The 26074-nt window shown below is 42.8% G+C and overlaps 1 protein-coding gene across 1 annotated transcript in view; it reads left to right on the top strand.

Annotated features, from left to right (window-relative positions):
• The first annotated feature begins 1112 nt into the window (after nucleotides 1–1112).
• LOC134350429 (exportin-5) overlaps nucleotides 1113–26074 on the top strand; it is a 119581-nt gene continuing 94619 nt past the window's right edge. Inside the window, exons 1-4 of the mRNA XM_063055615.1 lie at nucleotides 1113–1401; nucleotides 13582–13703; nucleotides 16517–16589; nucleotides 22512–22649. Coding sequence (XP_062911685.1) covers nucleotides 1297–1401; nucleotides 13582–13703; nucleotides 16517–16589; nucleotides 22512–22649 — 438 coding nt within the window. The 5' untranslated portion in view covers nucleotides 1113–1296. The remainder of the gene's footprint in view (nucleotides 1402–13581; nucleotides 13704–16516; nucleotides 16590–22511; nucleotides 22650–26074) is intronic.

Below are 26074 nucleotides of genomic sequence, written 5' to 3'. Positions count from 1 at the left end.
GACTACATGATGGAGCTGACTGAGTTTGCTACCCGTGCAGCTTTTTCCAGGCCTGTACATTGGCCTTCCATACCAGCCAGTGAGAAATTATATATATACATATACACATACATCTATCTATATCCCTACATACATAGATACACCCACACATATCTATATATATCTCTTATTGTAATTAAACCTGACTGTGATTCGTTAGTGTAAAATGAGGGCAGTCCGGAAGAGAAAGATACTCCTTTTCCCTCATAACCTACCAGATAACTACATTTACCGCTCACCTCACCCCAATCAGAAATACTCACTTTGCCCTTTTCACCCCTCCCCACCCTCTCTACAACTTAAATCGGTTCCGATACAGTGTCTCGACCCGAAAGGTGCACCGCTGATGCTGCCTGACCCGCTCGCTGAGGGTTTTTTTTATTGTCTCCAGAGCCTGCCGTCTGCAGTGTCTCGTGTTTTCATACACAGTACTTGTCGGACCCAGTCATCGACATCGCGTAGTTCGAAACATAAAGGACTTAACGCCACGACGATGACTACCCGATTTGCAGTAATGCTGAATTGAGTGGGAGACTGAAATAGTCTCATTTAGTCAGTAACACAAAACTCGATAAATCTAAAGTAAAAGGTACATTGTATTTACACGAGTTAGACTGCTTCTGTGTGGAGAGAAATAATTATAAATTTCAGGATAACGATTCATTTACAAATGTATCTAAAGTATTCTCTTTTCCCAGAGTAATACGACGTTAATTAACGAACGATGAGAGAAGGGAAAAGACCTCTGGCATCAGTCCAGTCTCCAGAGTTATACTGTGTCCCAGATGATGCAGCACTTCGTGATTAGAATAGCCGAAAACTTATTGACAAGTCAGAACCTCCCATTCAAACATGAAGCAGCGAACTCCTTGAATGAAAACACACGCCACCGAACCCTTGACGTAACCATTATAATCAAAGGTCGCATCATGGCATTATGGGAATTGTAGTTTAATTATGAAATCGAACTCCCAGAAATCCCCTTGATGGTCTTAACCGGAAGCCAGCGACTTGTGGGGGGACGTCAACAGACGACCGTTTCTTAACCTTTTCCCATAAATGGTCGGGGTCGCACGCATGCGCGTCCGGCTGCGTGTGAGCGTCGGCCTGTCCATGCCACCGGTGCTTGCAGACAATAACGGGTTGCGCCATCGTTCGCTGGTTCTCTTTGTTCAATAAGCGTCGCCGGCTCCTGCTCCTCGCATCAATCGGGCTTGTGCAGATCCCGAATCACAGAGGAAAAGGAAAGTTGCAATCATGTCGGGCGATCAAATCACTTCGCTGTGCGAGCAGTTGATGAAGGCGGTAAACGTGATCATGGATGGAGGCTCGAGTTCGCGCTACCGGCTGGAGGCCCTGAAGGCGAGTTCTCCTTTGAGAGGAGGCGATGCACCACAAATGCAATAACCGCGTACTCTCCACACTTCAAATTAGATTCGCTTTTCCAGTGGTGGATCCGAAATCCCTCTTTTCTTTTTAACGTGCTAGAGTTTTAAACAGTCTCATTCCAGCAGCAAGTCAGCGCAACGCGTTGGAAGCTTTAATTTGTCCCCGTTAGCGCGTGATTCAAATGTGTCTTTTTGCATAAAACAAGATCATTGCAAAAGTACAGATTTCAAAATTAAGGCTGGGGTCATTGCGGCACGCTTTGCTTTTTCATTCATTCTGTGGACTTGTTTGATCGCAATGCATTTTAAAAACAAAAATGGAAGGTGGTTTTGCGCTTGCTTTCATTTTGATGTCCAGTTTTGCTAGTGGGCCAATTTTTTAAAAAATCCCAATGGCATTGTACTCACGTCCCTTCTGCCAAAATACGATTTGACCTGCAGCTGATCATTCGTTATCGAGCGTGTGACTTTATACTAATTAATTCATTCATCTTTAGATGGGTTAGATATTTGAACTGAGGTAATCAAATATATTCCTTACGGTTTTGTGCATTTTTGGAGCGAGTATGAAGGTGCAAGTGTGTGTGTGTGGGGGGGGGGGGCGGGAGAAAAGAGATTTGGTCGGTAACTTATTGGTTCCTGCTTATGTTTTTAAAGATGTCGTTTAAGTCCAATTTCTGGTGGCGTAATTCATCTTATTAGTGAAGAGTTGAAGTCAAACTGAAATTTTTTACTTGTACTAAGTTTAAGGAAAATGATCTGGGATGTTGTTTTCTGTTTTGATTCCATCTACCTACAGTATTCCTAACCTGCATGTGTTTGGTCATTATGTTTGCAAACCTGGGGAGAGGGGGCAAATAGTAAGTTTGTTAATATGCTGAGCTTTGACCTGAACTGGAGTTGCATATTAGGCATAAAGTTTCACTGACACTGCTAGTATTATTGCACATCACTGGTTGGTAGGGTGGTGATCTCCTGTCTGTCAGCTGAAGTCATGGTGTTGCTGGTCAGGGTATCTGCAAATGCACATCACTGTCAGGAAACAGAGCAATTTCAACTGGTGTGTATGTGATTGGATTGAAATTCCCAACTTTATTGCTGACAAGGGCTGTCATCCTTGTCCATGTAGATAGTGAAGTTGGGAAATTTGTGACCTGTTGAAGTAACTGGGGAGTTTCTTTAAATTAACACATTGCAGATGTGCTGTGTCAGAGTGAATAATTTTGGTTCTGGTTTTATATGAATTGCAGTCTTCTATGTAGTTGTTGTTGGATACAGCCTCCTCAGCTCTGGTGATGGTCAAGCGTCCATCTGCATACAGCCCACTTATTTTCTCACTTTCCCTGTGGGACAACTTGCAGCAACTGAACTGTCAACCTGCAAGGCTTGGGATATGGGAGGAAGCCAGAGCAGCTTCAAGAAATCCACCTGGTCACAGACAGGCAACACACATCAAAGTTGCTGGTGAACGCAGCAGGCCAGGCAGCATCTCTAGGAAGAGGTATAGTTGACGTTTCGGGCCGAGACCCTTCGTCAGGACTAACAAAGAAGAGCTAGTAAGAGATTTGAAAGTGGGAGCGGGAGGGGGAGATCCGAAATGATAGGAGAAGACAAGAGGGGGAGGGATGGAGCCAAGAGCTGGACAGTTGATTGGCAAAAGGGATAATGAGAAGATCATGGGATGGGAGGCCTAGGGAGAAAGAAAGGGGGGGGGAAGCCCAGAGGATGGACAGTAATGGATGGGGTACGAGGGGGAGGTGGGGCATTAACGGAAGTTCAATGTTCATGCCATCAGGTTGGAGGCTACCCAGACGGAATATAAGGTGGTGTTCTTCCAACCTGACTGTGGCTTCATCTTGACAGTAGAAGAGGCTGTGGATAGACATATCAGAAAGGGAATGGGATGTGGAATTAAAATGTGTGGCCACTGGGAGACCCTGCTTTCTCTGGCGGACAGAGTGTAGGTGTTCAGCGAAATGATCTCCCAGACTGCGTTAGGTCTCGCCAATATATAGAAGGCCATTGAACACAGGTTGCTGGAGTTGAAAGATGCTTACAGCAGCACCACTTAGATTATTTTTTTTCCCCCTACGATCTTTGATCATCCTCATAATATTCTTCACTTCTCTAACTCTGCCCAGTGCTCCTTTCTGCTCCCTGCAATAGTTCAGTATTTTCAATGGCTTGCCTCTTATCACATAATTAATATGTAGCATGTTTCTGTGATTAGGTTTACTTGTTAAGGTTACTGGGTTGTGCACTCTTTCAGCTCTTGTAAAGATATTTATATTCATTTGGAAAATTAATGACAATGGAGACGAGAATTTATGTCAAGCCTTTAGGATAAAATAACTTCACATTGGAATATGTTAGTAATATGAAGAATTGGGGGTGGTAACCAAAAGTTTCAGGTCGTTAGCTTTAAAGTTGATGGTTTTTCAGCAGTGGGTGTAATTGAGATAAAATGTGCCCTTACTGACAGACAGTGGGCAAGGTTAGTTTTGTTATAATTTTGAAGTGGTGCAGGGATCACCTTGGGTAGGGTTAGTCAAAAATTGAGAAGGAATCTACTGACTTTAAGGATTTTAAGTTAAATATCCTGGGTTGTTTTTGCAACAGAAGGTTGATTGCTGATTATGACTGAAATGTATATAGAAAACGGAGAGGTTAGTTTTGGCAACATTTGAACTAGTGGATCACAGAGAAGTTTAAGGATCCCGGTAGTGTGCATTGCAGGAGATTGATTGGTACATGGGGAAAATGGTTTTGAATGCTGAAGGTTTTGAAGACTGGAGTGAAACACTTTGCTATAATTGCAAATAACTTATTTTATATGAACACAAGCAAGATTTAGTACATGTAGGACTAACCAGACCTGCCCTGCCATTCAACAATGTTGTGGCTGATCTAGCTCATTTCTCTTGCTTTATCCCCACAATCCTTTTGTGAACTCTTTGCAATTACCTGGTTTTCTGCAATAATTACTGATAAAATGTGATCTGATCTTCTATGTCACTAAACTAGACAAACACAACCTGCCCCGACTATTAACACACAAACAACAGTACTTCTGTGAATACTGAGTATACATTTAAGCCATCACAGTCTTGATTCAAAATGTATATGAACCTCTGGGGTAATGTATTCTACAAAAGCTATTTGGAGACGTGTGTTCCAGTCAATGAGATGAGATTGGAGGTGTAGGCTGTAGAGGTGACACACAAATTCAGGTTACTGAGCCTGTTCTTTTCAAGAAAGATCTGCTTGCATGCACCATGCCTCGATCAAAACAACTTTCAGAGGAAGAATTATAGAGACGCATGAAGCTGGAAAAGGTTACAAAAGCATTTCTAAGGACCTGAGTGTTCATCAGTCCCCAGTAAGAGAAATTATCTACAGATGTAAGAAACTCAGCACTATTGCTACCCTCCCTAGGAGTGGGCATCCTGCAAAGAGCACAACGTGCAATGTTGAAGGAGGTGAAAAAGAACCCACAGGTAACAGCCAAAGACCTGCAGAGATCTCTAGAATTTGCTAATGTCTGTTCATGTGTCCTTTATAAGAAAAACAGTAAACAAGAATAATATTCATGGAAGGGCACCATGGAGGGAACGGCTGCTGTCTAAAGGGAAGATTGCTGCACGTCTCAAGTTTGCAAAAGACCACCTGGATGTTCCACAATGCTTCTGGGACAATATTCTGTTGACAGATGATCAAAAGTTAAACTTTTTAGCAGAAATGCACATTGCTATGTTTCGGGGGGGAAAAAGAGCACTGCACACCAACACAAGGTTTATGCAAGGTATCCGAGAAATATTGATGAATGGAAACACTATTGTTTGGAGGAACGATCTAAAATTCCTCTCCTCACCATTGTGCAAGTCTGATCAGCAGCTACAGAAAACATTTGTTGGAGGTTTTTGCTGCTGAGGGAGGATCTACCAGTTATTAAATACAGGGGTTCATATACTTCTTTCAGCCTGGACTGTGAATGATTAAACAGTGTGTTCAATAAAGACATGAAAAGTACAATTGTTTGTGTGTTATTAGTTTAGGCAGTTTGTGTTTGTCTATTATTGTGACTTAGATGAAGATAAGATGACATTTTATGAATAATTAATACAAATAACCAGGTAATTGCGAAGGGTTCACAAACTTTATCTTGCAACTGTAGCTTATCTTTCTTGCCTTATCCCCATCATCCCTTGATGCCAGTAATGTCCAGATATCTAACTCATTATTAAATGCAGTTGATAACCGGAGCCCCTCTAGCCCTCTGAGATAGAGGATTTCTCCTCATTTTGATCTGCCTCTTGTTTTGAGACTCTGACCCCTGGTTCAGAGTCTCAGCCAACAAAACATTATTTTGTTTCTTTAAATTTACTGTAAATGATTCATCTCATTCTTCTAAACTTTGAATAATGGACACCTAGTCTTCTCGATGTGTCTGACTTGCCACTCCACCAGCCATTCTGGTAAATCTTTACTGCACATCCTTGTTAGTCTGCTCAGTGTGTCTGACTTGCCACTCCACTAGTCAACCTGGTAAATATTTACTGCACATCCTCATTAGCAAGTATATTCTACTTTTGGGTAAGGAAATTGAAATTGTGCACAATACACTCAAAGTGCTCTCACCAGGGCTTTTGGTGTCTTGTGTACAAGAATACTTTTGGTCTCTGAGTTTAAACATTTTCCAATCCACTACTTTTTAAAGAAGAAAGCTCTTCGGTTTCATGTGTTTTTTCTTGCATGTTGTTTTCTCTCTGCCTTTTAAAAAAAAAACAAGTCTTTTGTCCTGTTGATGTAGATTACCATTTTTCCAGAAATACTATAGTGAGTGCACATCAAAAAAAATTGGCTCCTGGAGTGATCAGTGCAAGGTTTAAAAAATGCTAGCAAATGTTTGTTTGTGGGCCGGTAAACTGACTTTGCTCTTGAGGTTATTGAGTAACTGTTGGTGATTGTGATCAAGTTCCTGCAAGGACTCATGAATCAATGACAGATTGACAGAGTTCTCGATTTTTATCAGCATATATTTGGAAATTGAACCCCTATTGGTGGATAAAGGCCCAGTGATGTCAGTGGAGTTAATTTAGAAGCGGAAAGCTATTACTAGAAGTATGTTGGCTGTCATAAGGTGGGTTAAGTTCAAAAAGCCTGCTTTGTTATATTTAAATGAGAAGCCATTAAGGGAAAAGTACTCTATTTGAATCTGTTTTATTGAAGATCCCAAGGCTGATTTCAGTGAAGCATGGGGAATTCTTCTTTCCTGCAAAATAATTCCCCAACTTCTAAACAAAAGTGATTCTGCAGATGCTAGAAATCTTGAGCAACACACTCACAGTGCTGGAGGAACTCAGTAGGTCCAGTGGAGATGATTAAAACAGCCAGAGTTTCAGGCCAAAGTTCTTCATCAGGACTGGAAAGGGAGGAAGAATCCGGAATAGTGTGTGTACGGGGGCAGGGGTGGAACGGAGTAGAAGTTGACAGGTGAAGGGGAATGTGAGTAGTTGTGGGAAGACAGATGAAGTAAGATGCTGGGAGGTGATAGGTAGAAGAGGTAAATGGCTGAAGAAAGAGTCTAATAGATGACAGGGGACATGAAAGATAAAGGAATGAGGAAAAGGGGCACCAGAGAGAGGTAATGGTCCGGTGAAGGGAAGGTGAAAGACGAACCAGAATGGGGAATAGAAAAAGAGGAGGGGTAGTGACTATTCTCAAGTTAGAGAATCAAAGTTTAGGTTGGAGGCTACGCAGGTGGAATGAAGTGTTGCTCCTCCAACCTGAGTGTGACCTCATTGTGGTTATGGATTGATATGTTGGAATGGGAATTTGAATTGAAATGGGCTGCATCCGCGACTTTCTGTATTTTATTTCCATTCAAGGGCATTGGTGTTCCCATTCCAGGCTGTGATTTAACCAGTCGGTATACTCTCCACTGCAATCTATAGAAGTCTTAAATTTTCAATGTCATCCTGAATCTGCAAACGTTTAAGAAAGTAGAGGTACTACTGTGCTTTCTTAGTATGGCAGTTACATGCTGGACCAGGATAGATCCTCTGAAATGATAACACTAATACAGTATCATAAGGGTATAGTGTTGTCCTCCCTTTTAAAGCGTTGGTGAAAGGTGTTGAGTCATTAGAGTGATGCATCACTACCGTTTTTGCTGTCATGTTTTCACCTCGTGGGAGGTTATGGCATATTGCTGGTCTTGGGCATCACAGACTTAGCTCTTAGCAGACTGCGATTCTGGTTTATTTGGGGCTTTTGATTTGGGAAAATTGTTCTTGAAGGCGTGTCCACATTGACATAGGTCTTGATTGAAGTCAGTGATAGCTGTGGTATTTTTATTCAGATCTGAAGATGAATCCCTGATTGTCGTTTGGTCCAGCAATTCAGAGGAGTCCTACAAACACTCCTGCATGCCTTGAACATATCTTTGTAGTCTTAGCCACTGGCGCTGTGGTCCTCAGTCTTTGCCTATATGCCAGGTGACTGGCCTTGCCTAAATGTGGGTGTGGGATGCCGTGATGGTGATATAACTGATCAGGTGTGTTGTTTCTGCAAGTGACATGTTGGTAGTAATTTATCAGAGACTTCTACAAGCTGGCCTAGTTGAAATCTCCTGTGATAATTGGGAAGGTATCGGGGTGCGCTGGCTCACAACTGCTCAGTTTCAGTGCCAGTTTGACGTTTTCCAGCAATGGTAGGGAAGTGGAGCTGGATGAGTTTACAGCAGGGGTTCCCAACTGGGGGTGCCTGGGCCCCTTGCTTAATGATATTGTTCTATGGCATTAAAAAAGTTTGGGAGCCCCTGGTGACAGCTTTTTCCTGATCCTATGCGTTGGCTCCTCCATATTATTTTCCAGGAGAGTTGAATGACGGAGCATTCCTTGAAGCAGATGGGTACTGTAGACTGTTGAAGTGAGAGCTAGAAGATATCACTGAATACTGTGGCCAGTTAATTGGCACAGTTTCAGAACTCATCCATAGGCATCTGGGCCAGCCACTTCCTTTGTGAAAACAGAGCAGAAATGTAAGAAATGGAATAAACATGTTTGAAACCCTGTTGTCTAGAGTGGTTGGAAAACTATGGTCAAGGGGAAAAGGAATCGTATGCTCAGTGGTATTGTCGTAACAAATGTAATAGAGACTGAGAAACTGGAGAATAGAAATTTGCAGGAAGAAGGATGAGAGAAAATGTCAGATTGTAGCGATGTGCTACACACAGAGCTAGAAATAATGACACGCAGTCTGTAAGTTGCACTTGAGACTAGTTTAGTCAAACTTTACGGCACTGGCTTTTATGCAGTTCCGTTCCTGCCCTCTCCAGGTGGAAATGACATCAGAGGTGCATTACAAAAGTCTCTTCCTGCGCGCGGGCTTTCTCCCCTTGCTGGTGAAGAAGAAGGCCCAGCGCCATTTTGGGGCTGGCCTCTCTGCCGACCCGCGTGCCATTTTGTGAGCCGGTTCGCCTGCGTAGAAAGTGGGTCACCACATAACCCCCCCTGAACCGGCGATACACCCCCCAATGTCCACAGTCTGGACAGTCTCTGTTTGGGCGGTCTGCCTCTGCGCCGCGGTGCCTGAACCTTGACCGGCTGCTCCAAGTCCACATGGGCCGGTTTGAGTTGGTCCACTGTGAAAACCTCATCTTTCCCTCCAATGTCCAGAACGTACATGGACCTGTTGTTCCTGATCACCTTAAATGGCCCCTCGTACGGCCGCTGTAGCGGTGCCCGGTGTGCACCCCTTCGTACGAATACAAACTTACAGTTCTGCAGGTCGGGATCGGTCCGGGCTGTGAAGTCGGTACGGGGGGGCAGGTTGCCGAGCCTTTCACGTAGTCTGTCCAGGACTGCTGCGGGTTCTTCCTCTTGCCCCCTTGGGGCCAGTATGAACTCTCCTGGTACGACCAGGGGTGTGCCGTACACCAGCTCAGCCAATGAGGTGTGCAGATCCTCTTTGGGCGCTGTGCGGATTCCAAGCAGGACCCAGGGAAGCTCGTCCGCCCAGTTAGGCCCTTTCAGGCAGGCCATGAGAACCAACTTGAAGTGACAGTGGAAGTGTTCCACTAGTCCGTTCGACTGTGGGTGGTAGGCAGTCGCGTAATGTAGCTGTGTTCCCAGCAGGCTGGCGCTGAACTGGGCGCCTCTGTCGGAGGTAATGTGGGCCGGTATCCTGAAGCGTGCTATCCAGGTTGCAATCAGCGCTCGGGCGCAGGAATCGGCGGTGGTGCTGTTGAGCGGGACCGCCTCCGGCCATCTCATGAACCGGTCTACCATAGTTCGGAGGTAGCGCATTCCTCGTGACACTGGCAGGGGCCCCACCGATAACCACATGAATGTGGTCGAACCTCCGGCGGATGGGTTCGAACTGCTGCGGCGGGGCTTTGGTGTGCCGCTGCTCCTTGGCTGTTTGGCACTGCATGCACATTTTGGCCCATTCGCTGACCTGTTTGCGAAGTCCTTGCCACACGAACTGCTGGAGACCATCCGGATGGTTGTCCTGAGAGATGGGTGCGCCAAGCCGTGTATGGAGTCAAAAACTCACCGCTGCCGGGACAATGGGGTGACGTTGGTCGGTAGCCATGTCACACAGGAGGGTCCTCTCACCTGGGCCTACAGGGAAGTCTTGTAGCTGCAAACCCTAGACTGCGGTCCTGTAGTTGGGCATCTCGTTGTCTGCCTGCTGCGTCTCCGCTAGTGCTGCATAGTCCACCCCCTGGGACAGGGCCTGTATAGCTGGTCTGGAGAGTGTGTCCGCCACGACGTTGTCCTTTCCCGAGACATGCTGGATGTCTCGGAGATGTAGGACAGATGTCGCTGCTGGCGGGCTGACCAGGGATCGGACACCTTTGTGAATGCGAAGGTCAATGGTTTGTGGTAAGTAAACGCGGTGAATGGCCTGCCTTCTAAGAAGTACCTGAAATGCCGGATTGCCAGATATAGTGCCAACAGCTCCCGGTCAAAGGCACTGTACTTGAGTTCGGATGGCCATAGGTGCCTGCTGAAGAATGCCAGGGGTTGCCAGCGCCCCTCGATGAGTTGTTCCAGTTGGATGTGTCCACAGTAAGGGCGGTTGGAACGTCCGTTCTGGGGTGCACTAGCATCACGGCGTCTGCCAAGGCTTCCTTGGCTTTAATGAAAGCGGCCGCGGCCTCTTCGTCCCAAGTAATGTCCTTGCCTTTACTGGACGTCAGGGTGAACAAAAGGTGCATGATGCGGGCTGCTGAGGGGAGGAAGCAATGGTAGAAGTTCACCATACCAACGAACTCCAGCAGGCCTTTGACCGTGTTGGGCTGGGCGAAGTGGCGGATCGCGTCTACCTTGGCAGGCAGAGGTGTTGCCCCGTCTTTGGTAATCCTGTGGCCCAGGAATTCGATGGTGTCGAGTCCGAACTGGCATTAGCCGGGTTGATCGTGAGGCCAAAATCACTCAGGCAGGAGTAGAGCTGGCGGAGGTGGGACAGATGCTCCTGACGACTACTGCTGGCTATGAAGATGTCGTCCAAATAGATGAACCCAAAGTCCAGCTCGTGTCCCACCACATCCATTAGTCGCTGGAACTTCTGTGCGGCATTCTGCAGGCCGAACGGCATTCGGACGAATTCGAACAGGCCGAACGGGGTGATGAGTGCTGTTTTGGGGATGTCTTCAGGGTATACTGGGATTTGATGGTATCCCCGGGCGAGGTCTACTTTGGAAAAGATGCTTGCCCCGTGCAGGTTTGCTGCAAAGTCCTGTATGTGCGGCATGGGGTAGCGGTCTGGAGTTATAGCCTTGTTCAGTCTGTGGTAGTCGCCGTATGGTCTCCAGCCCCCAGCTGCTTTGGGCACCATGTGCAGGGGGGAGACTCATGGGCTGTCGGACTGCTGTACAATCCCCAAATCCTTCATCCTCTTGAACTCCTCCTTCGCCAGGCGGAGCTTGTCTGGGGGGGAGCCTTCATGCACAGGCATGGAGGGGTGGTCCCTGGGTCGGAATGTGGTGCTGTACTCCATGTCTGGGCATGGCTGCCATGAACTGCGGTGCCAGAACCGATGGAAAGTCCGCCAGAATTCTGGTGAGTTCGTTGTCAGACAGCGTGATGGAGTCCAGGTGTGGGGCCGACAACTTGACTTCACCCAGGAAGAATGTCTGGAAAGTCTTGGCATCGACCAGTCTTTTCCCTTGCAAGTCGAACAGCAGGCTGTGAGCTTGCAAGAAATCCACCCCCAGGAGTGGTTGGGCCACGGTGGCCAGTGTGAAGTCCCACGTGAACCGGCTGGCGCCGAACTGCGGCTGCACTGTGCGGGTGCCGTAGGTCTGTATCGTGCTGCCGTTTGCAGCCCTCAGGGTGGCTCCCGGCTCCCTGTTGCGGGTGTTGTACCCCGTCGGGGGTAAGGCGCTGATTTCCGCTCCGGTGTACGCAGTTCTGTTCCAGCCCTCTCCGGGCGGAAATAATGTCACAGGTGCATTACAAAAGTCTCTTCCTGCGCGCGGGCTTTCTCCCCTTGCTGGTGAAAAGAAGGCCCAGCGCCATTTTGGGGCTGCCTCCTCTGCCGACGCGCGCGCCATTTTGTGAGCTGGTTTGTCTGCGTAGGAAGTGGGTCGCCACATGATATTTTTTGTAAGTCTGGTCTTTTGAGTTAAAATTGTCACTGCAGTATATTACAATGATGAGGTCTTGCTTGCCTTTTTGTAAAGCTTCACTGGAAAAGTAAAAGGTTAATATTTGAAGTGTTTGCTAGTTGAATGGACTCTATATGTTTGGAGATAAAGGAATAAAACAAAGTCCTGAATATATTCAAATCAGCAAATGCCTTTAAGGAGAAAGTTCATCTCTTGGGTCAAAGACCTATTAAAGTTTTATTTCCTATTTCTATGATTTAGACAATTTTGGTATATGAGGATGTCTGGATAATAAAAGTAGCAAACATGTGGGCAGGAAAAAATTAGTCTTGGGATAGCAAGCTGACAATGAGGCTAGATTGTGGAGGATCAAGAGGCCAGAATTAATGTTGCATGTATACAGTATTTGGCTGTTGACTTGGGTATTTGTATAGGGGGTTGATGATATGTTTGTTTTCAGAAGTATTTTTAAAATTTAAGTGTGGCTTTCTACTACTTTCTGGAGGGCAATTAAGGGTATTCAATAAGGATGGCATAGTAACGTAGCAGTTGGAGTAATGCTTTACGGTGCCAAGGGTCAGTGATTGGAGTTCACTTCCCTCTACTGCCTGTAAGGAGTTTGTATATTCTTCCTCTGCGTGGATATCTTCCGGGTGCTCCGGTTCCAACCCGCATTCAAAAACATTGTGATTTAGGGTTAGTAAGTTGTAGACCTGCACCGGGAACGTATTTGGACTGTGTTGATCATTGATGCAAATGGCATATTTCTCTGTATGTTTCATTGTACATGTGACAAATAAAGCTGATCTTTTCTATCTTTAATTGCTGCATTGATAGTAAAAAAAAATTAATGAGTTTTGAGGTAAGGCAGCAGCTAATAAGGGAAGCGTAAAGTTGTTCAAAAATTGGTGAGCTTAGGAAAAGAACTGGAGGTAAGAATAATGGAACAAGATAAAATATTCAAGATAAATAAATGTGAGAGTAATTCATGGATAGACTGAAATATGATTTGGCAAGTGGCAGAAGTTTCTAGCTTCAGGATATATACATCCAAATAATTGTAGAAGCTGGCTGATGCTATGAGTTTTAATTATGTATAGTGCATTTTGGCTACAACTATTTTCATTCTATTGGTGAAGATGGGTGGAGGTTGGGATGTGGACTTGACCAAGAAGATGTGAAAATAGATGGGGCAAAAGGCATATTATGATTGCTGTTTTCTGGAGGCTGCTCAACTACTGGATTATTGACCTTTGTTACACATAGCTAGATATAAAATAACCTGTTACCTTAGTATCTAAATGTGCTGATCTAGAGAAATGTCTCCTTTCACTTCCAGGAATTCTTCCTCTATAGGGCTAAAATAGACACATCTCTGGGGGGGTGGGGGAGAATCAGGCATTATGGGGAATGCACAGAAATCTGAGATTTTAGATGGGAAAACAAGGAAATTCAAATAGGTTTTCTTTCAGTTTGTTTATGATAATCTATGGACAACAGGCTTATTTGCATGCTCTTTTGATTTCATTATTGCAGTTTTGTGAAGAGTTCAAGGAGAAATGTCCACACACAGTGCAGTGTGGGTTACGTCTTGCTGAGAAAAACAATACTGGTATAGTCCGCCACTTGGGACTTCAGATTCTGGAGCATTCCATTAAGTGAGTCAATTTTTCATGTAATCCTATTAAAGTTCTGTTCTTATAAGTAGATCATCACATAGCTGCAAATTTGATTATCAATTTGTGAATCTTGATTTTTGATTCTTGATTTCCTTCCTTCATTGAGCTTGCTTAACGTTTTAAACACTTTCCTTGCAAAATGCAAACTTTATTTGACAAGATGGAGGAGAAAAAATCCATTGCGACCGATTGTTATGTGATAGTATATTAAGGGTATGGAGAGAAAATGTAGCCCACTGTCCTACCGAATATTAGTGGACAAGTACCTGGTATGAATGCTACTGAGTGAGACGGGGTAAGCTGAGAGGACAAATATTAGAATGTTCTTGATCTTTGACTAGATTTTGTTCTGCAAAACTGGAAGGGATTGCAGTTCCTGTTAAATCGTTTTGCCTGGTATAAATCCTTATGCATCTGGCATTGCTGTGATGTGCAAATAAAACGTACCTCAAGTTTGATTCCTCTTCCTGAGAGCAGAAAAGTCACTTGATAATTTTTTTACAGAGAAGTCCGTAAGCAAATTAATATGGTGTTAAGTTCACATATGCCTTGATTTGATCAGTGCCAGAACACAGAAGCTTCCTCCTCAATGTACCAAAAGCTACAAACGTTTAATTGTAAATGTGTGAAGTGATATAACTTGCAGGATCCCAATATATATTTGAATGAACCTTGGAGAAGGGATTTCTGTCCATAAAGTGGTGGTGTAGGTATATACATGTTTGAGATGATCAATGATACTTTTATTCCGGACATGAAATGAATGATCTTTGTGATGGCAGACAACTGGATTCTGGTTTGCTCTTTTTCTGGTTTCCTCCCATATCCTAAAGATGTGTGGGTTGGTGGATCAATTGACTGCTATAACTTGCCTCTAGTGTGCAGATGAGTGGTAGAATCTGGGTGGAATTGAGGATACTGCAAGATGAAGTTTTCTTTGGAAAAAAGGGGGATTAACATGAGCAAGTGGTTGATATTCTTGGTGAATCAAAGGGCCTGTTTCAGTGTGCATCTCTCTTTTCACTGTGACGTATTTTCTTGCTCTTCTGCAAACTTTCAGTCAGGATTTGTTGATTTTCCTTTCTTGCATCAGCTTCTTTTGATGGCTAATCATGAAATCTTATTTCTTCTCTGTGATCATTAAGTGGCTTTTCACCTGGCCTCAGTTGTTTAATGGTAGACTTTGTGTGCAAGATGTGTTTTCCTGGCATGAGAGTCCTCATGGAATCAGCACTGAGAAAGTCATTTCAGCATGATGTATAGCCAAATATGTTGCTGCAGTGCTGATGTGTTGGGAATTTGGTGTTAACATCTGCTTTCCCCTTTGTTGTAAGCCATGTGCAGAGAATTTGGTACATATCCATCAATGAATCACTTGCAGAGGCTCCCTTTGAGAGCTTGTGTTGGGTCAGATGTGGTAAGTTGCAAGGATGGGAATTGCTTTGTAGTTGCTGGAGCTTGTTTTCATAAAGAAAGCTCTGGGCTGGGGGAGCAGTTCAGTCAAAGAAAGAGTTGAGGCAACAGCATATATCACATTCGGCAGGAAACGGTGAGAGGAAACTATGAAGATCTGGAGCAATTATTAGTAATCCCCAGCAATGATCTGCAGTCACCATATGGGCTAGATTACAATTCTGAGTGTTTCAGTCTTCACTATTACATGTTATTGATAAAGCAATGGCATATTGTAGATTCCCAGTAAGAGCTTGGTACAGCCTGAGAGGATATCTATTTTAAATGCAGTGGAGTTGATATTTGTGAATGTTCAAACTAGGCATTCAAGAAAGCTGTAATGAATTGGATGTCTGAACTTGTGCTAATTTGGGTACCGGTATACTAGCTTGTTTGTTCCACAATTTTTCAAGGTAAATTAGAATATTCAAATTATTCAAGATACTTTAATTTGCTTAGCACTTGATTCTTACAGCTACGAAAGTACTTTTGAAGTTTAATTTGAAATACAAATGACAGTCAATCCATTGAAAGCCTCTGCAGTCTTGCATTGATGACCAGATGATCCGTTTGAATGATTATTATAAAGATTGGTCAAAGCATGTGAGATAACTCTCTGCTCTTCAGAGCACTGCTGTGGGATCATATGAATTCATGTTAGAGTGAAAGATGACAGCTGATGTTAGGCTCCATCAGCCATGCTACTTCGTCCAGAGTGGGACTTAACATTTGAACTCTGAGACGTGCATGTTCCAGGTTGAGGTATAGCTGTCCAAATACACAGTTCATTACTAAATGGGTTTTTCTTTCTTTTATTTTTACAGTATTATGTAGAACGTTGAACAGTGCGACATGTGAACATAAGCACGAAATTCAAAAGCTAGAAATCTTAAGCAATATTCTTGAAATGCTGAATGAACTCAGCCAGTCATGAAGAGTAATAAGCAGTTGACCTTACAGGCTTAGAAGTGTCTCGGCCTGAAATGCCAACTCTTTATTCCCCTCCGTAGAAGTTGCCTGACTTGCTGAGTTCCTCCAGCGTTTTGTGTGTGAATGGAAGAACAGGTGTGTTAGCCCTATAGTGTCTATGCTATGAATGCCAGTTTGAACTAATCTCATCAGCCTGCATGTGGTCTATATTTCCTCCATTCACTGCATTTTTTTCTGTACTTGTTTAAATTAGCACTTGTATTTCCTTGCACCAGTCCTCAGGTTTGTGTGTGTCTTTTAAAAGCTTGTCTTTTAAATTTTCTATGTTTTTTCTGCAATAGATTATATTAAGACAAAATTGGAACAAGATATGAGGCATTTTCTCTGTAACTTCTGGCTTTATTTTAAAGATTTCGATGGAATGGCATGTTTCATCGTGAAAAGGTCCAGCTGAAGAATAGTGTGATGACTCTTCTTTCACGTGTGAGTTGTTTTTTTAATCATCTGTTCCCATAGTTTCTGATCTTGTTCCTGTTAGTGTTTTATATTTAAGTCCCTGTGAATGGACTTCCTCAGGAAAATGAGTCCTAGATAACTTACATAGTAATAGAAGATTATCATGAGTAAGATGATGCATTATGGCACCTTCAGTGCATCTTGTCTGTTACTACCTTAAAACAAGCAGGTAGGTGTGGGGTGGTTGAATGGGGGAAGGGGTGGGTGGGAGGAAAAGTGACTATTGTCTAATGGTGATCTCTTGGCACTGAACTTGAATGCTTCCAACAGACTTTCACAGGGACAGACTTTCTACTGTGGATCTGATGCACATGTAGATTTGTACAAAAATTACAGCACATAAGGAGGCCATTTAACCCATCATGCCTATGCCATAACCCAAAAGGCAGATGCAAGTAGTAGAAGAGAGGCAAATGTTTAAAAGAAGCCTGAAATCACAGATGATGTAAGATAATTGGGTATTCTGGGAATGTATGGAATTGAGAAGATCCTTGGGAATGAGTGATGGAAGGAGTGAATTTTGGTTTCTCCTCTACTCATTTGTAGTTTCACAGCCTTTGGCACGTTTCCATGAACCAAGGATCCGTGGTGTTTTCGGGGAGACGAAATGAAGCAAGTCCACTGATGCTTGTAGAATTTGTGTACTTGGAGCTGTTGTGATTTGATATCCTCAAATTTGTATGATCAAGTATCTTAGATGCCTTCAATAATTTTTGTTAATAATAAGATGCTGACAATCTAACCGAAAACTTCAAAGTTACAACATGTTGACAGGACTGTATATTTGCCACAAGTAAAGGCAAGTAATTGAACAGCATGCTGGAAGAAAGATGCAATCCAACAATATTTGTTTCATACAATTCACTGTATAATCGTTGAACATTTTATAGATAAGGGATGCTGGGTGCAAATCACTTAGCTTTTGCTTAGCTTAAGCCCTTCACCCCTATGGGCGCATCGTCCATCAGCAGCAGCTCGCCAGGGTCCTGGGCCAGACTTCAAGTTATCTTTTCCTTCCTCTCTCAGGGGTGAGGTCTTTGGGGCTTCTGGTGCTTTTGTAACACTGGGTTTTGGTTGCTTGCCCATGCCCAACCCTCTTCATTTCGCAGCCAGGCTTGGGACTGTCCTAATTAATTAGGCCTGAATTGAAAATTTTGTTTATTCACTAGAATGTTTGAAAATAATGCTGTCAGGAGTTCTTGAAGTTCCTGAAATTTTTGGATATTTTTAGCACATTTGGAAACGTCAGTGGTTCAAGGTTTTCCACATTTCAATGTAATTACAATAGCACTCTGATTTATTCGTCAACTTTTAACGTTGTGGAGTGTTCTAAGACTCCTCTAGTGACTGTTCACCTGTAATTTATTTACAGTGGTTATGAGCAACTAGGAGGCAGGAGTATTGACATTTAATATCTTGGAAAGGAAACCACATCTGTCTGTGGTAAAGGAGGAGGTTATTAATGATTTTGTTAGAATGTCCTGCCAACCTTTGCATTCCTTCCTGGATAAGTGTTTTTGCTTGTATAGAGGGAAGATTGGAAAAGTAGCTTTCTTCCTTTCCACATCATTGCAGTTAGTAGAATTCAAAAGATAACTGTCGAGACTTGATAAATGGTTTCCTGTGCTAATCATCTACAATGCTCTTAATTTATATCTGGTAGATGAGGAATTCTGTAATTGTTATAGTTGGGTACATATAGTTTCTTGATAGGAAGTTGCCTTGGACTAGAAGATAATCAGGGTAGGGTTGATCAGCTAGGTATGTGGATTGAAAATTGGCTGGTGTCTTTTGATCAGATAAATGTGAGGTATTACATTTTGGGAGATCAGACCCAGGTAAGACTTGTACAGTGAATGGTGGATCCCTGGGGAGTCTAGGTGTATACTTTGCTGAAAGTGACATCGCAGGTAGAGGTGGCACATTGGCCTTCATCAGTCAGGGCACTGAGTTGGGAAATTGTGTTGCAATTAAGTACAAAATGTTGGTAAGGCTGTGCTTGGAGAATTGTGTACAGTTTTGATCACCCTGTTGGGAGGAAAGATGTCATTACTCTAGATGATTTACTGGAATATTGCCTGGATTTGGGGCGGGGGAGGAGGGTGGGCGAGATGTGTAGACTATGGAACTATATTTCTTGGGAAATGTAGGGGATTGAGGGGTAACCTGATAGAAGGTAGATAGGGTTGTAAAGAGAGCTTTTGGTACATTGGCCTTTATAAATCAAAGTATTGCGTATAAGAGCTGGAATGTTATGGTGAGGTTGTATAAGGCATTGGTGAGGTCGAATTTGGAGTATTGTGTACGGTTTTGGTCAACAAATTACAAGAAGGATATTAATAAGGTTGAAAGAGTGCAGAGAAGGTTTACAAGGATGTTGCTGGGACTTGAGAAACTAAGTTACAGAGAAAGGTTGAATAGGTTAGGACTTTATTCCCTGGAGCGTAGAAGATTGAGGGGAGATTTGATAGAGGTATATAAAATTATGATGGGTATAGATAGAGTGAGTGAATGCAAGCAGGCTTTTTCCACTGAGGCTGGGGGAGGAAAAAAAAACCAGGGGTTAAGGGTGAAGGGGGAAAAGTTTAAAGGGAACATTGGTGGTGGGGGCTTCTTCACACAGAGTGGTGGGAGTGTGGAATGAGCTGCCAGATGAAGTGGTAAATGCAGGCTCACTTTTAACATTGAAGAAAAACTTGGACTTGGATGAGAGGTGTATGGAGGGATATGGTCCAGGTGCAGGTCAGTGGGACTAGGCAGAAAAATGGTTCGGCACAACCAGGAAGGGCCAAAAGGCCTGTTTTTTGTGCTGTAATATTCTATGGTTCTAAGTATACAAATTCATGAGGGGCATACAGCGCCCATAAAAAGTATTCTCCCTCCCCCTCCCCCAGGAAGTTTTCATCTTTTGTTTTATAACATTGCATCACAGTGGATTTAATTTGACTTTTTTGACATTGATCAACAGAACGACTCTTTTGTGTCAAAGTGAAAACAGATCATCACAAAGTGATCAAAAGTAATTCCAAATATAAAACACAAAATAATTGATCACATAAGTATTCCCCCCCCCCCCCGTATGACAGACCAATCATCACTTATGCAACCAATTGGTCTTAGACGTCACATAATTAGTTAAATGGAGATCTGTTTTTGGAGATCTGTGTGTAGTTGAGATGTTTCAAATGATTGTAGTAAAAATACATTTGTAAGTGGAAGGTGCAACTGCTGGTGAGTCAGTATCCTGGCAAAAACTACACCATGAAGACAAAAGCACACGCCAAGCAACTCCGCAAAAAGGTTCTTGAAAAGCAGTAGTCAGGGGATGGATACAAGAAAATTTCCAGGTCTGAATATTTCTTGGAGTACAGTTAAGTCAATCATCAAGAAATGGAAAGAATATGGCACAGCTGTAAATCTGCCTAGAGCAGGCCTTCTGCAAAAAGTGGGTGACCGTGCAAGGAGACTAGTGAGGGAGGCTACCAAGAGACCTCTGATGACTCTGGAGGAGTTACAAGCTTCATTGGCTGAGATGGGAGAGAGTGCATTCAACAACTGTTGCCCAGGTGCTTCACCAGCCTCAGCTTTATGGGAGAGTGGAAAAGAGAAAGCCACTGTTGTGATGGGGGTGGGGGGGAACTCGCATGAAATCTTGCCGAGAGTTTGCCAGAAGGCATGTGGGAGACTGAAGTCAGCCTGAAGAAGGTTCTTTGTTCTTATGAAACCAAAATTGTGCCTTTTGGCCATCAGATTCAATGCTATGTTTGGCATAAGCCATCCCTACTGTGAAACATGGTGGTGGCTACATCATGCTGTGGGGATGCTTCACTGCAGCAGGCCCTGGAAGGTTTGTGAAGGTATGTATAATGAATGTAGCAAAATACAGGGAAATCCTGATGTAGTCTGCAAGAGAACTGTGACTTGGGAGAAGCTTTGTTTTCCAGCAACACAATGACCCCAAGTATAAAGCCAAAGCTACACAGGAATGGCTTAAAAACAAATGTTAAATGTCCTGGAGTGGCCAAGTCAGTCCAGACCTCAAGCCAATTGAGAATTTGTGGCTGGATTTGGAAAGGGTTGTCCACTGACAATCCCCCATGCAACTTGACAGAGCTTCAGCAGTTTTGTATGAAAAATAGGCAAAAAATTGCACTGTCTAAATGTGCAAAGCTGATAGGGACCAATCACACAGACTCAAGGCTGTAATTGCTGCCAAGGGTGCATCTACTAAATACTGACTTGAAGTAGATAAATACTTGTGTAATCAATTATTTTGTGTTTTATATTTGTAATTAATTTAGATCACTTTGTAGAGAGCTGTTTTCACTTTGACACAAAAGAGTCTCTTTCTGTTGTTCACTGTCAAAAAAGCCAAATGAATCACTGTGGATTTAAATGTTGTAAAACAATGAAACATGAAAATTTCTAAGGGGAGTGAATACACCTTACAGGCACTATAGATGGGATAAAACAGTCTTTTCCCACAGAGGTGGTATGCTAAAACATAAAGGTGTTGGTTTAAGAAAACAAACATCAGGAACAACTTAGGAACAATGTCTATTTGGAATGAGCTCCTCGAATGCGCTGGGACACATCTGGGAAGAATGGAGGAATGGCCATTGCATTTTCAGCTGACTCTTGATTCTGGGTTTGTTTACTTCAGTACAGTATTATATAAATACCACCTCATAGATTTTGTAACACACAATAGAAATCAACACCTGGAAAAAAATAAGGTGTTTGGTTTCTAGAGACAATTGAGCAAGGATCAATCTGAGGATAAGATATTTTGTTTTAAAGTGGCTTCAGTTGATAGGCTGTTTCACTGGCTGGCGTGCAGTTCCATTCAGAAGCATTGGCTTCTTTTAGCATTGAATTGACACACGGCAGTACATTCCTTATTTCTGCATTTGCACACAGCTTTGCAGAAAATGGAAAAGCACCTAACTTAGTTGCAGGCACATCTGATCTTGCTGCCACCATGGAGTCTGTATTGAATTTTGGGTCATTCTGTAAGATGCTGAACTGAGGGGCCAGATGTAATTAGTTCGTCATTGACCTCTTAGCTTTACATCAGCCATAGCTGGTGGATCTAGCACAGCACTATCCATTCATCCACCAGTGTGTGTGGGCAAAAAAGGTAAGTGAAGCTGAGGTTTTTTAAAAACATAATTGAAATATTGAACTTTCATAAGTTGTGGTTTTAAATGAAATTTTAAGTGTTTAAATTTTTTAATAAAAAGAATTAAATGTATTTCAACTATTTCTAAATGTTTCTGATTCTAGACATTTAGAAAGAGTGGAAAAAGCCATTGACAGCCTGTGCTTTCAGGGTGGTCTGGGGGTGGGGCCTCAATTTGTGCTGCCTGAGGCCATATCACCACTTGCAGACTGCTCCGTCTTCCAGAACGGCCATGGCAGCAAGGCCTTGAGGACGTTGGGAACTGTGCGGCAGCAAAAGGTACGTGTGACCACAGGGATCTTAAGGAAGTTGATCATGAGATGATAGCCACATTGAGTATCATCATCTGGCCTTCAATTTGAGTGCGTTTTTTCTAATTTAAAGTGGCAACATCTTTTTTGTACACAGGAAGTGCAATTTTGGAAACTACATGGATGAAGTTTCCTTAAACGATATTGAGGAATAGAAGTGAAGGGACATGGGGTTAGTCAAGGAGAGTTATGTTGAGGTAAAAGATCAGCCTTGGTCTCATGGAATAGGGGAGCAGGCATGAAGGACTGAATGGCCTCTTGCTATTTCTGATGGTTTTTTATAAGCTCATATTCACTGCCTTGTAGTGATCTCTGTTCCAGTTACAGATGTCTTGTTATGATTTCTGCAATCAGTGAAACAATACAATTGATTAAATGTTTCTTTTGTCTCCTCAGGGTACTCATAATATCATGGTGGAAGAGGCTTACATCAAAGATGCCCTTTCCCGGATTGTGGTAGAAATGATCAAGCGGGAGTGGCCACAGCAGTGGCCAGATATGTTAAATGAGATGGACAAACTAACTGCCATGGGAGTAAGTCTAAAATGGTCAGAGACTGGTGCTCTGATATGAATATGTCTGTTGTGTAAATTTTTAGCTACAGTTCCAGGTCATCCTTTTCACCTTTTTACGCATTTTAATAGAATAAGTAGTTCCAAATATTTAGCAGAAATAGGCTATTTGACTCAACCTGTCCCTGCCTATATTTAAGCTGCATTAGCTGCATTTGAGCCTTTTTTTTCCTCTCAATTTTTTCCCATTATTTCTTCCCTTTTTGTTAGAGTTCATTTGCCTCCACTGCTCCTTGCTGTGAGTGAAGGCGCTACTACTTGGTTGTTCTCTTCCAGGCTTATTGCTTTGCTGTGCTGTTGTCAAGTTCAAGTTTAATTATTATTCAACCATACATGAATATACGTTGCTAAAGGAAACAAATTTCCTCTGGGGCCAAGATTCAAAACAGATTACTACTGCGCATATTCATAGCACAAATAGCACATATGGTTATGATGGCAGGAGTATAGAGTCACAAGGAAAAAAAAAAGAATATAGCCTAAGACCCTGAGTGGCGTGGACTTCAGATTGCTGGTAAGTTGTCCTGCTCAGGGTGTTCTTCCACTGAGCGAGCACTGGAGGGCAGCACCAATGAGAGGAGCCAGTCCCCAACTCAGTATAGATTCCAGCACGCCCACATCGGCCTCTGATCTCTCCCACACTGCCTCTGCATCTCTTCTCTTAGATGGCTGCAATGGGCAACTCTGGCTTGAGGGGTCCACCCCATAACAGAGGCAATACAGTTTCCCTGCCATCAGTCCTGTTAGTGAACCGGACTTGAGTATTCTACATTACCAAAGTCCAACGGGCTCTTGCTGTCATAGTAAAAATGTCCAAGGTAATTACTGCGTACTGCCTTAGCACAACAATGTTATGCCTCAAGTCCTGGTGACAATACCACAATGGTACATGATGTCCAGCTCCATTGCTATCGAACAACTCACTGATGAGATAATCCTGCAGTATTTGAAGTTCTTGGTACCTAGTGGTATCTTGCGATCATTTAAAAAAAATGTAAAAGAGAAACAATTACCCCTTTGATTGGACTTGGATTGGCTGCTGTATCTGAGCACACCACTATTTTACCCAAGCTTCTCTGCCTGCTATCAAAATGTTACTTTATTTTAAAGAGCTCAATTAGTTCTCCCTTTGTCTGTTTCTCCCTCACCTCCGTATAATAGAAATTTAAATTTAAAACACTTCAAATGTGGTTTGCGGATTTTTACAGATCTCAATCTGCAACAAAATATATTGGGAGCATATTAGTTGCAGTTGTGATAGCTGCCAGATTACAGATTGTGGTACAGAGTACATTGTCATCTGAATTACTTTTGCTTAATATCCCAGTTTTGAAAAACATGGCTATTGGGATAGTTGATTCCCTGGTTGCCGCCATCTGTTGTTCTGTAGAATCTGGAATTGCTTCTGTGGATTAAAGGGTAGGAAGTTATTTAAGAAAGGAGAGAAAGAGAAAACAATTAATCATTGATCTGTTAGTCTCAATAGTAGGAAAATGGTGGTCTCATAAAGGGTATAATAATCCAGCAATCTGAAAAGAATGATAGGATTAAACCAAATCACCATTGGTTTTGTAAGGCTAGAGTATGTTTAACTAACCTGTTGGAGTTCTTTGGGGATGTAACAAGTAGTGTAGATAAGGGGGAATGGGTGGATATGAATTTCAGAATCAGGTTTAATATCACTGGCTTATGTCATGAAATTTGTTAACTTTACGGCAACAGTATAATGAAATAATTAAGTTAAAAGAGGTAGTGCAAAAACCAAACTGCTTAACTCATGCTGACACAACTATATTTCTGTTACATTGATTATTCTGTTGTACATACTGTTCATTATAAATTACTATAAATTGCACATTTGGATGGAGACACATCGTAAAGATTTTTCCTCCTCATGTATATGAAGGATGTAAGTAATAAAGTCAATTCAATTCAATAGTGAGGTTGTGTTCATTTAGAAATTGGATGGCAAAGGGGCAGAAGCCGTTCCTGAATCACTGCGTGCATGCCTTTGGGCTTCAGTACCTCCTTCCTGACGTTAACAGTATGAAGAGGGCACGTCCTAGGTGGTGGGGATCCTTGATGATGGACACCACCTTCCTCAGGCACCACACCTTGAAGTTGTCTTGGATACTACAGAGGCTAGTATTCATCATGGAGCTGGTTAATTTCTGGAAGGCTTATGCAATATAGGAGGCCATTTGGTCAATTGAGTATCCAGTTCACATAAATAAATCCATTAATCCCATTTGCCACCAGATTTATCTAATCTCTCCTTTGCCCATTAACATCCTGATTCTCTGACTAACCACTTAAACCAGAAGTAATTTCAGTAATCAGTGAACCTAACCACCAGCAGCTCACATAATCAGGGTTATTCTCTATTTTCTTCTGTCCTGTGCTGAAGAAGCAAAAGCTTGAAGGTATGTACCACTAGACGAGATGACAGCTTCTATCTTACTTAGCCAGTTCTTGAATGGGCCTTTTGTAGCCAGAAATGGAACTTTGTATCTCCCAATATACTTTCTTGTTGCCCTTGAACTTTATTTGTTTACCTGTGCTCTACCATATCCTGCATTTTTTTTCTTTTTACTATTGTGATGTACTTCTGTACGCAATGGTCTTGCTGATTGGCACGCAAACAAGCTTTTAACTCTATCTCTCTACGTATGACAATAATAAATACTATTTGGGATATGGGTGAAAACTGGAGTACTTGGGGGAAGCACATGCAGTTATGGAGTGAACATGCAAACTCCATATTGGCAGCATCAGAGGTCAGAGTTGTACCCAGGCCGCTGCACTACTTGGAATGCCACTGAGCCCAACATGAGAGACCAACACAGAACTTTAGTTAACAAAACTGGTTATTGGACAGAATAACTAATGCACTGGTAATTCTCTGCGATTACTGCAGAGAACAATGCTTGGACCCCAGCTGGTCATGACCTTCATTGATAATTTGGGTAGGCAGGTGGTAAAATGACATTGTTTGCTGATGTTGATAAATTAATTGTAGTAGTAAGTAGAGAGGAAAATGTAAAGAGGCTTCAACGAGCATGGACATGGTGAGTAAGCAGGTAAAATATGTGGCAGATGGAGTTTTGGGAATGGAAAATGAAGTCCGCCACTTGCCCAAATCAGAAGTGCCGAGTATTTTGTTAAATGGTGAGAGATTTGATTGTGTTGATGTTCAAAGTAAATTGATGGTGCTGTTGAAATGTGTTTTACACGTGCTTCTGAAGACCAGCATGTAGATGCAGCAGGAAGACAAAGATAGGCTGGTTTTTATGGCAAGAGGGTTTGATTTCAGACTTACTGCAATTATATGTGGCTTCGCTGAGACGGTACTTGAAGTATTTTTACTGTTTGGATACCTATCTAACA

This window comes from Mobula hypostoma, chromosome 8, assembly GCF_963921235.1.
Source record: "Mobula hypostoma chromosome 8, sMobHyp1.1, whole genome shotgun sequence".
NCBI classification, from domain to species: domain Eukaryota; kingdom Metazoa; phylum Chordata; class Chondrichthyes; order Myliobatiformes; family Myliobatidae; genus Mobula; species Mobula hypostoma.
The sequence above is the reverse complement of the archived record's forward strand: the minus strand, read 5'-3'. Positions and strand labels throughout refer to the sequence as shown.